General features: G+C 42.6%; 1 protein-coding gene across 3 annotated transcripts in view; it reads right to left on the bottom strand.

The window, feature by feature from the left end:
• Positions 1 to 7,315, bottom strand: part of SLC38A9 (solute carrier family 38 member 9) — a 45,795-nt gene extending 38,480 nt beyond the window's left edge. For 2 of the 3 annotated variants that reach the window (XM_058044261.1, XM_058044264.1), the window contains exons 1-2: positions 6,956 to 7,049; positions 2,073 to 2,221 (exon numbers count right to left, since the gene is read on the bottom strand). In XM_058044261.1, the coding sequence (XP_057900244.1) occupies positions 2,073 to 2,176 (104 nt within the window). In that variant the 5' untranslated portion in view covers positions 2,177 to 2,221; positions 6,956 to 7,049. Of the gene's footprint in view, positions 1 to 2,072; positions 2,222 to 6,955; positions 7,050 to 7,246 lie in introns of those variants that run through there. The other variant, XM_058044262.1, reaches the window with a different exon arrangement.
• Between the last annotated feature and the right edge of the window lie 4,741 nt (positions 7,316 to 12,056).

Raw genomic sequence — 12,056 nt, 5'->3', positions numbered from 1 at the left:
CAAATGTCAAACAACCCAAACAAAAGTACAGAAAAGCACTAAGACAGACGAACAGTAATTACTACAAATCACACCCAACACTTGAAGAACTATCTCAATCAAAGCAAAGCTACCAAGCATTCACTTGAGATCTAGTTTCTCAATACCAAATAAAAAAACAAGAACAAAGTAAGAGCAAAAACACATTGCATTGTACTACTGCATTTTCACTACTGGATACTTTAATGCCTAACAATTCTCATTCCCAGGAGCCACTATTCCCTGAAAGTTTAATGAAGAAGCCCTTAAAACTGTCCACTTGCTCTGACCACGACCGACACAGACTCCAATGGCCTCTTCTTCCTTATTTATTCTTTTAAAGTGTGGGGGCTGATTGTTCTAGTACAGAAGTGAACTTCAAACTTGTTTGACCCCTCTGTTGTTTCCAGGCCTTTCAGATATCCCATGCCTCCTGCCCATCATCCTTGGGCCTCTGCACACCTGGAAGGCAAACAGGCTAGGTCATGGAAAATGAGAGAGAATTCAGGAGAGGACATTTAGGCAGATCTGCAGAACGGAGACTGTGAATTTGGGCACACAATCCAAGTACACACTTCTGCTTTTAGTAAGAGAGCCAAATGCCACAGGCTATGACCTTTTATGAAGCTGAGTCTCCAGACTTGAGAAATCACAGGGAAAAAAACCAACCACACAATATGGAAACAATACCTAACTTCACTTAGAAAAGTGAGTCTTAGCATTTAGGTGTTTAAAAAAACCTCTCTCATGGCTACTGCAGCATCATCACAACACCTGAAACCCACTGCTCCTCAAACAGAACACATACTTCCTCCAAAACAATTTATGTTTGATTTGCTCCCGAAAATCATACATACACATTAGCAGTCTTCTTATGACAGAAAGGGATCAGATATTCCACAAAAACAGAAAGATTTAATTTATGTTTATTCACAGTTGCCTTTCCCACCTGCAAGCACTCTACCTTTTCCTAGCCTTTATAAACATAATTCTGTATGCTCCTAGACCTGTGCTCCCTTTGTTCCCCTGGATTCACTTAGACCCTTATCCTCCTTCCTTTACTCGCAGAGAAGAGGATGTTCATAGGCTCTCACAGCTTTCCAAAGCTGGAGGCTGACAGCATCAAAGCACTACCCTCAAGAGCTTTTCATTTGCTGAAGCAGCCACTGACAACAGGATTTTGTATGCAACAATGCCATCTTCAGTTCTTTCAGGAAACTGCATTACTGAAATATGATGGATGCAAATAGGAAAAAATTAATCATAAATTGGTCCAAGAGGTGCTACAGTGCTATTCCTTCACCTAAAAATGGAAAGCTGATGCCTTCAGCTAGTATTAGGAGGGCAGTCCCATTCTGATCTCAGTTTTGGTTCTACAACCAGCCCACAAAAAGTCTTAACTGCAGCACAGGAAGTCCTTCATTCCAAACCCCTATGTTAAACTCTTAAGAAAACATGTAAAATAACAACTTAGCTAGAGTTATTATTTTTGACGGCACAGTAATAATGCTGGACTGAGGAGTTTTTCACATTTGCTCGCTCTCAGAAAGCACTACACTTTTTCTTAAAAGGCAGTAAAGGTCAGCTCACTTAGTACTAGCAAATAATGTATTTTTCCAGCATCACCTGCAGAATGCATACAGCACCATCTACACATACTGACAGCAACATCTGGCAAACTTGCTTGCATAGTCTCAACATTTCAGCTAGTTGTCCTAAATAAAAAAATTATGCTCCACTATACACACACATGCTGTTCCATGTTTGAAGAGCACTTTAAAAGCCTCACAATGAGTTCTTAATGGAGAACTCTCTCTGAAATTATGGTAATAGAAAAACCTTATCCTTATTAAAAAAAACCATAGTAAGAACATCTGTTCATCGAGTGGTTGGAAATAAAATACTATCATATAGTGACAAAGTAGGAACTGTTTGCACAGAGATCCTGGCTTCCAAACTTTATTCTTCTGTCTCTGTAGAATTCTGTTGCCAAAAACAAAGATTAAACAACTCTTAGCCTCACAGTAATTCTGTAAGTTCATCTTTCCTCATACCTTTTGCACTTATAGTCTTCTGGATTAAACTGTATATTCATGATTCCATAATTGCTTTCATCACCTCCCACAGGAGCCAAGATAGGTTTGGTATCCTCTTCCATATTTGGTGAATATGTCTCCTTTTAGATTCTGTCAGTTACTGCAGCCTGAAAAAAGGAAAAAAAGAAATGAGTCCACTGAGTTAAGCAAAACTATGTCCCTGCTATGAATTTAACAATGGTAGAGTCCCATGATTTCACAAGCTCCTGGGCTGAAAATCACCAGTAAATAACTTCAACATGCCACTTGAGAATTCTCATTCCACAATGCAAACATCATGAGGCATGTACAGTGGGGAAAGTAATTTTTTAAAACACTCTATCCACCCCTTAATCTCTTTTAGCACCACAACAAGGCAGTATGAATTAAATATAAATTTCTGAAGGAGCTGTACTTCTTATGTGCAATGGCACTGCTGAGAACAATCTATCAGTTATAAGAGCCTACTGTTTCACTAAATTACTTCAAACTTTGCAGCAGACACAAATGCAGTTTATTCCAGTTCCAGTACACTTCCCATAATAAGGATCAGATTATTGCAATCTACTGTGTCTTTTGAATGAAAGGTAATAAATGGTTTAATAATGCATTAATAACAACTATTAGATGCATTTAAACCACTCCTGGCGAAAGAGTGGGGAGCAGATCACTTTTAAACTAATGGATTTCTACTCAGATTTAATTACAGGCCTCACAAGGAATTTTCTGTGGTCTTTGTGCAGCTCAACAAACATAATGAGTTTAACAGCTCTCATTTCTGTTATCTCCTGAAGAATTCCTCAGGTAGGACTCCTTCAAACAAAAACCTCAGAAGCCAGGACACTTTCAAACAACAACGGTAGAAGTATCTGTTCTTCCACCTTTCAGAATGCTTTAAAATGTTAGGCTGATGGAAAGACAGATGACAACCAGAGCTGGCACAAAATAACGAAGGGTAGTGCTGGCTGTTTGAAACCTGGAATGGCAATGGAAGAAGACAGAAAGAATAAGGTGTGTATGATCCTTCTGCATCCTCACAGAAGTACACCATAAAGGCCCAATCTCAGAAATCACACCAACCCAAGTTTAGCAGACACAGTTCTATCCCTTCCTAGATTCATACTGCCAATCCTCTTCCATTAGCTTATCCTGCTAATACCCCTGGCAAAAAATCAAAACAAAACAAAGAAGCTGAAGGAGAGGATGAAAAATGAAAGTTATCACTTTTCAACCACATCTACTCTCCTGGGTTGAAAAAACTGCTGCAGGATGCATGGGAAAACACTGATGGACAAGGTGGCAAGAGCTGCAGAAGCATTAAGATTGGCTCAACCTGCCAAGGAAGTGCTTTTTAGAAGACAGACACAGGTAATAGCTCTCTGCTCTCAAGAGGAGGGGATCAGTAAAGGACCCATTTCACGTCCTTGTACTGAAAGTTCAAGTCCTGCTTTAAGAGCTCAATGGCATTTATGCAATCCCATACTGAAACCGAACGAGGACCGACACAGATGAAAATCAGCCATTCCTTCTTTTGCTTTAAACCCACATCAGTGTTGAGTTTGGGGGCCGTAATCTGTACGCTAGCATGCCTGTGCAAGGGAGGGGATAGTGCCATAGAAGCCATTTCATCTTGCAGTGGTGACGGATTCCCCGTAGTTTCAACATCCACAACAAGATATTTGAACAGTTACTAAGTTTAAAGGAATGAATTAAAGAAATGATTGTATCTTGGTCACTTCAGCTCTTTGAGAGGATACAATATGCAAGTGGTAATAATCAAGGCAATCTTAAGAGACTTACTTGCACCAGCAGACAGCATACCTTCTCCTACACTAAACTTTTCCTATTACACTCCCTAAAGCTTTATTCCTCTACCTTTTTTAGATCCTTTCCAAGGGATCCTCTTATCACCCTTAACTTACTGCTTTCTCTCTTTTGCCACTCCAACCTTCTAAAAAGCATCAGTTCTGATTCTTTACCCGGAAGTCCTTATCCACAATACTGCTTCTGGCTCCTTGGCCCCAGCTAAGCATGCTCTCATCCTTCTCAGCTCCTCTGATAATGCTTAGCAAATGGATTTCTGCTCCTCATGTTCTTTTTATTTTCTGTCTCTCCTATACACTGTCAAAAATTGCTTTCCCAACCCACCTTTGGGCACTACTTACAAAGAGCTCACACCAGTATTTTTACTTCTTTTCATGTGACATGGTGCACCTCTCCAAACTCTCTTAACAGATACCCTTTTACACACTTTTCTACTGCCTCCTCTTATTTTTCTACAGCTCTAGCCTTTATGCTTTCTCCCTACTGATGCCCTTCCAGATGAAATTTACCCTGGTTCACATGAGCTTCCTGCAACAGCTAAATAATTCTGAAACAAAAACACAGGCCCTGGAGATTTCACACACTGCTACAGGCATCCACCCAGTCCTCTACCACTCCAATTAAAATATGTTATTATCTTATTCTATTCTATTCTATTCTATTCTATTCTATTCTATTCTATTCTATTCTATTCTATTCTATTCTATTCTATTCTATTCTATTCTCAACTGAACATCCTGTGTTCATTTTAAGAACAGACAAATCTAGGTGTCAAACATGATCCCCTTTACTTGTTCTGCATTTTGCATCTCTCTTAAGAATTTAAATCACACTTCAGATCTAGCCATAAAAACGCAGATAAATTTTTAAATTCCTAATGCCTGAATTGAAAATTGAAATAAATTCTAATCCCAAGCAGTCAGTGGTTTTAGCCAGAATCTTCCATAGAACCCCAGTATAGACATCCCTTCCTTCCACAGACCACAGTTTGTGAGACAGATTAAGCAGACATCAAACGCACACCCCTTCCTTAAAGCCTGTTAATACTTGCGCTTCATGAGTTAGCCTCATAAATGCTGACAACAGTGATCACCAGTTTGATTTTTTCTGTGCTACTGCTGTAAAGAAAGAACCCAGATTTTGTAGTATTCTGTGAATAAAAATAATCCAAAATATAACATGCACTAAGTTTGGCTTGACAGCATAATTTGAGGCTTGTGGAGCTGGTGCTCACTCGACTCATTATGGTCAATTAGAAGCTGGGTCTGCAAAAACAGCTTATTTTTTAAGTACCTATTGTTGATAAGAATTGAGTTCATGACCAGCAAACTGGCTACTCTACAAGATGTAGATAGATGCAGCTATGACACACATGAAGATTGGAACTGGAGCCAGTACAGTTTAAAGGACAACTGTAAGCAGAAAAGCAAAATGAAGAAGAATTACCCAGGTTAATCTCTCTTTTACCTGCAGAGATTAACCAGGTTAATCTCTCTTATGCCTGCAGAACATTCTATTGTTCTGCAAGCTGAAGCACTACATCAGAAGGGCAGGAAAAGGAAACAAGTGGGACAGAATTTAATAATCCAGGTTTCATCGCTGGTCATAAACTGTGAAGCAACACCTAAGCCTACGCAAGTTATTTTTCCACAGTCTCACTCTGGGCTACACTCCACATGACTTTTAGATGGTAATCCTCACTGGTTCAGCCCTATAAGCTTCTGCTTTCACTGTCTTCAAGTTCTCTCAACCTGGTTTCAAAGTCTAAAATCACGAAGGAGTGAAGACAAGGATATGGTAGATTTAGAAACCTCACTGTAGCCTGTGATCTAATAATGTTAGCACTGGATAGCAAAACCGTATTAGTTGGCTTCCATGGTGAATTTAACAACAGCAGTTTTACATGTGTGTGATGAAACTTGAAGATGAGACAGATCATTCAGAGTTACAGCCCAGGCCATGCAAGAGAGCTAGCAAACAGGTTTACCTGGCAGGAACAAAACTGCGCTCAGTTAGTCAATCATCCCAACTATCCCATAAGCATGGCCTGTGCTTAGCTGGTATTTATCAGAGAACCACCCACAGTGGGCAGGAGAAGAAAGGCTGAGAGGATCACAACTCCCACGGCCTCCACCATGCCATCATGGTGCTGTACAAACAGCAGCTGGAGCACTGAGAGCTATTTATGCTTTATTTGTTATTGAAAGTCATTATTTCTAAAAAGCAACTCACACTCATGGTTTAAATACCAGAATCTGTTAATCTAAATATTTAGTTCAAACACGGAAATTATTTTTTTAAAGTGCCACTTGGAGTAATCTGGTCTTCTCTTAAATTCTGAGCAGGACGAATACAGCTCAAGGCATAATACTCAAGCAAGCTGCAGGCTGTGCATATATGAGAAATAAGCACAGTCTACACTGAAAGAGGAGAACTTCAACACAAGTCAGCATAGTTCTTCAGTTCCTGGAGCAAATCCTCAGTCAGACGGGACTGAAGAATGCTACATTAGTCATTAATGTAGCAGCATATATATTAAGAGCTCCTTAAAACGTGGACAGCATGCCGCCTCTTGTGGCACCTTATGGACACCCCAGCTTGTCCACACTCTCCTACAACTGAAATGGTTAAAAGCGATTAAAACTGCAACGTAAAACTATAAGCAACGTAAGTCAGCAATTTTTTGAGAAAAAAAAACCTTCTGAATACACAAGCTGAACCTTTGCTGAGCTTTAATGTAGCTCTGACTGAACGAACAGGTACATAGTCAATGCCAAATGATAAATCTAATTAAATTAAAAAGACCCAGCATGTTCAACTAAATTTGTCTTCGATGGATAAAGCTCATATAATTTCTATATTTGTAGACACTGCAAATAAATACTTAGAGAAACGAAACACTATCATCTTAGGCTAACTTACATTTTAAACAATTTTTGTTTTTAACTTAACGGGTTCTCCCTCAGGCCCGTGAAAACGGATGTAAACATTTCCCTGCTCCACGGACCGCCCGAAAATCTCCCACGCTGTTCCTTTACCTGCGCCCCCGCCCTGACGATCTGCCCGCGTTCTCCCGAACACGGCGTGGCCGGTCGGTGCCCTGCGGCTGGTCAGTGCCTGCACCGGCGCGGCTCCTCCCGGCCCCTCCGCCCCGCGGGTCGTACCCCCGAGCCGGGCGGGCGGCGGGGACGCGGACGGAGACCCGGCAGCGCCGCCGCCTCCCCGCGCTCCAGAGCCGCCTCACGCCGCGAGATCCCCAAGGGCCGCTCCCGCCGAGCCGCCCCGCCCGGGCACCGCCGCCGCCGTCCCGCCTGACGCGGCTCCTGTACCTGAGGCTCGGCCCCGGCGGCGCGGCGCTCCCGCCGCGGACACAGGAAGCGCGGCGGCGGCTCCGGGCGTGCTGGGGCTCCGGGCGTGCCGGGCCGCGTAGTTCCTGGAGCGGCTGCGCCGAGGAAGCCGCCCAGGCGCTGCGGAGCGGAGGACTACGATTCCCAGGAAGCGGCGGGGCGGTGTAGCCGGGCCGCCAGGCGACGGCCTCACCGTACGGACAAGCGGGAGCCGAGTGCCAGGAAGAAAAGATTTGCGCTTGCTGGTGTTGGCTGATGAGATGCCGATAACAACAACTACAACAACAACAACTATTATTATTATTATTATTATTATTAACACCAAAAAGAAAAACAAAACAAACCAACACAAAACCCCTCCCCACGCATGTTTTTGCGGTCAGTATAGTGACAGAATCCATCCATGATCCTTGCCAAAACAAACCGTGCTGGTCTTCACGTGACTGGCTACGGAGTGATCTATCCAAGGCGCCCTGACCTGCTCAGCGAGATGGTTCATACTGAGCAGAGCACACTAAACAACAGGGACAGCATGCTCGGCCATACATTTTAGAAATTCACTACTTTTAATCCTGGGTTGGTTTGGTTTGTTTTCTTTTTTGGGCTTCTTTTCTTTTCTTTTCTTTTCTTTTCTTTTCTTTTCTTTTCTTTTCTTTTCTTTTCTTTTCTTTTCTTTTCTTTTCTTTTCTTTCTCTCTTTAATTTGGTACTACTTAAATCAAGTTCAGATAACCCTTTTCATAGTTGAAACCATGGTTAATATCAGAATCTAGGGGTATTTATAGTTCATGCTTGGAAAAACTGCTGAATTGCAAGAAAGTCAGCAGAGAGAGCTTCCCCATGTGACAATATTACAAAACAGGCTACACACAAATCACCACCCCCTGTACTTCCTGTTCAAGTAAAGTCTAAAACATCATGTATGGCTAGCAGCTGGACTGCAGGACTGTTCTGCAAGAAAACTGCTGTGTAATTGAATTTCAGACTGCTGACGGAAATGAGGCAGCAGAGACTTAACGCTACAGATCATCCTGAAATCCAGCTGCACACATGCTCATTGGGACCAAACCTCTTACTTCTGTACCCAAGAAATTCATCATCATCTTTAGTGTCTGATGCACTCTTAGAATCCAATTGTACATTGTCGGCTTTGGCCATTAGAAAATTTTGGTTGATGAGTCAAGCAGTCTGACCAGCTGCTATCACAGGAACTTTAAATGCAATGCTAACACCATGTACTGGTGCTAGGAAAGTAAAGTAAACTGAAACCCACAAAACTAGATGTGTAAAGAACTGTTTTCTTCACCTTGCAAGCTTCTGGTCTTGCTCCTGCAGGCTTGTCTTCTGTGTCCTATGCTGTGAAAGATTTGTATAAGTTAATACTATAGCAGATAGATTATCTGTGTTTCATTGCATTCTTGGTCAGCCACTACAGTTCTTGAGTTATGCTTAGGAAAAGTGTTTTATTGTAAGAACTATAAACCCAGCAGAAGTAGATTCATCCTGCTCCCTCATGAAATCTGCTGTGACAGCTGACTTCACAAAAGGCTGTTCAGTCTCTGTCTGGCAGTGTTTGTGTTCTGGCTTTCTCTTCGGACGACACATTACCTCCTAGGCAGAGTGTCTCTTCCTACATGCTTGGACAGGAGAAAAATGGGAGTCTAAACTAATTTTGAAGCTCTTGGCAAATCTGTAAGACAAAGGAAGTATTAAATCCAGCTCCAATAAATTTCCATCTTATGCTATGTTGAATCTTCTTTTTACTGCCTCAAGTCATACTTTGCTCTGCACTTGCAGTTATAATTGTAGTATGCACAAATTCATAAAATTGATTCATTATGGTAAACTTCTCCATTGATTAAACAGAGCATGGTCACATAGGTAACAAACTTGGAGGGGTGTTGGATTTTGTTAGAGAAAACTTCAGATTTTTTTTCTGAAATATACTGATAATACATCAGGATAGCATATAAGTTACAGGTGTTTATATATAGCTTATATATATCTATGCTACACTCAAAATCTTGTTCGTTGGCAAAGAGAAAGTGTACCTCCTATTTAACTAAGGCAATAATTCGTTGAAATTAGTCTATGTGTCAGATCATGATTAGTCCAGCACTGTTACACAAAAAGAAATAATAATGGGGCTTATGCACATATTTGCTTCTTTCCCCTGTTCTTGGTGCTATGGTCACCCTTCTGCAGCTGCTCTGGACTGTGAAGTTGCTGGTTTCTTTCTTGGACAGTGGTTAAAGGAAAGGATTGTAGGTCCTTTACTTACTGCATGTTATCAGCATCTGGAGCTCATCTCTGAGAGGAATATGATGTTTACATTGCTGGTTTCTTCTTCCTCACTTTAAGGGGTTGCACTCACATTTGGGGTAAATTCTTACAAGTTTATGTAAAATACTTCTATATGTTTTCCTGGTTAGCTGCAACTCCATTTTGTGTTTGAATGTAATACATAAGATGCTGTTTACATATGCTGGATAATACTTTGTTCTGGTTTTGCTCAAGCATATGACTCTGCTTGAGTAGGGCTGGTTGGGTAAAATTACCTCGAGGGTAGTCTGTAAACATCTTGTGCAACTTGTACGCTGCCACCATTATTATTATTAGCAGCCGTAGGGGGGAAAAATATTTAGCTCCCCAAAGAATCCTCTGAGATTAAGAAATTAGTTATCATTACCGTGTAATTTCTTGTGAGTCACAAAATGTCATGGTTTGGCTTCTCCTAGCATAGTGGAAAGTAATCTAGAGGCAGTAGAGAGTGACATGCAAAGAGTCAAAGAAATAAGGAAAAAAAACCTCTCCAAGTTTATCTACTAGTTAGAGGCTGTGACATCTGATTGTAGTTAAAATTAACTGAGATCACCCACCAGGGATTACAGATCTGCTACTATGACTGCATTCATAGTAGTTCCCCGTGTCTACTATTAAAATTATTAACTTAAGCTGTATGGAGTGCTGAACATGAAATTACACTGGCAAAGCTGAGGGAATGGTTCCTGTTCCTGGAAAGTAAGAGGAACAATTTTAAAGCTTTCAGTTTGGCTTAGATGTGTCAGAGTAGCACATCTGTCACTAACCATAAATTTCTCAGGGGAACAGACACACTGCTCTTTTTCTTTCTGGCTATCCAAAACAGAGCTCCAGTGTGATGCAAACAGGAGCCATTTTGGTTCATGAAGCAGTTCACTCTGCTTCCTTGTTTAGGAAAAAAGTAAAATGGTTACCACAGTGGGTGAAATTTCACTCATGAGCCTCCCTGCTAGTTTCAGATGCTGCTATGAGAACTTGTGAACAGTTTAACATACTTCCTGCAGAGATGGGCCCACTGCAGATTGTTCTTCCTTGGACATAATATGTCTGACTGAACACTTACTGAAAGCTGGTAATTCCCAGCACTATGCGCATTGTACACACACACACACAAACACACACACACACACACACACACACACACACACACACACAATCTAGAGGCACAGATTTAACCTCACTGTGAGACAGAAAAGCTGGTTATGTCTCTCACCTACTTTGCAACTCTGAGTCCTGTCTTGATGCTCCGGAAAAATGAACAGCTGCAAAGGGTAGGGCTTAACAGATGATGGCTAATGAGAAGATAACAAAAGCATTAGTTCAAAGACCACTTTCCAAAATTCCTCAACTGCTGCAGGAATTTGCTGATGATGCTCAAAGCACCTGCTAAACATTCAGATGTTCACTGCAGAAATACAGATCTGGTGTTACTTCTTCCTGCAACAAAAGGCATTAAAGTTCTTGAAGAGACACACCATTTTTCAAGTTGTTTTTCTGACAAGGAAAATCTGTTGAACGTGGTGGAGCAGGTTTTAATGTGTTTTACCGTGTTTATGAAATTACACAGGGCATTCCTTAATGTTTTTATGAATAAGCATTCTATGTTATCTCACAGAGATAACAAGATGTACAGAGAGGACAGACACTGCACTGGTATCTTGGAAACCCAAGCGGCAGCGCCAGACTACTTGCTATTGATTTTAGTAGATGAATTGAACCAACAGGAGCGCAATCCATGTTCTCCTCTGCTCCAGCATCACGTCCTGAGCCAAGAATTCAGTTACCTTTCTTATCTCCTACTAGTCTGGTATAACAAAAAAGCAGTGGGAAAGAGGTATCGTTCTAAAGTTTGAGTTATCCGGGGGAGTTAATTTTGTTTTGTTTTTTCCTGTTTTACACAACTTTTTTTTTCCTTTATTTATTAATTATTCCAGCAGAAGCACATGTTGGGTGTGACGCTAATGTTCGAAAAGGCGTGGGCAGTGAAATGACCCCCGCGCCATCTGCGGCCCAGCGGCTCCAGGCCCGCCCGGCCTCGGCAGGGCCATTCCCGCCGCAGCGGCCGCACGTGAGGGGCCGGGGCGGGGCCCGCCCGCGCCGCGCGCCGCGCGCCCATTGGCCGGCGGGCGCGGCACCTGACGTGGCGGCAGCGGTACATGTGGCTGCATTGAGGGCTCTCGGCGCCACCCGCCATCTTCTGTCGGCGTGCAGTGCTGGCGGCCGTGGCACGGAGGTTGGAGAGGGGCTGCCCTGAGGGAAGCGGGGGGCTTTTTTGCGGCTGGACCCTCACCTCTTCCATCCCCACCAGCGCAGCGCCTGGGCCGAGCGCGCTCACTCCCGCCCGCAGGCGTCGGCGAGCCTCGGTGCGGGTCGCCATTTTCTGTTCTTTGGCGGTACGCTCCGAAGCCGGGCGGGAGGCGGGCGCTGATGTGTTCTGTCTCCTGCAAGCAGGTCTGGCAGGGCGCAGCGTC

Source organism: Melospiza georgiana, chromosome Z (assembly GCF_028018845.1).
Source record: "Melospiza georgiana isolate bMelGeo1 chromosome Z, bMelGeo1.pri, whole genome shotgun sequence".
Classification (NCBI taxonomy): domain Eukaryota; kingdom Metazoa; phylum Chordata; class Aves; order Passeriformes; family Passerellidae; genus Melospiza; species Melospiza georgiana.
Note: the sequence above shows the minus strand (reverse complement) of the source record. Positions and strands in the feature narration are given on the sequence as shown.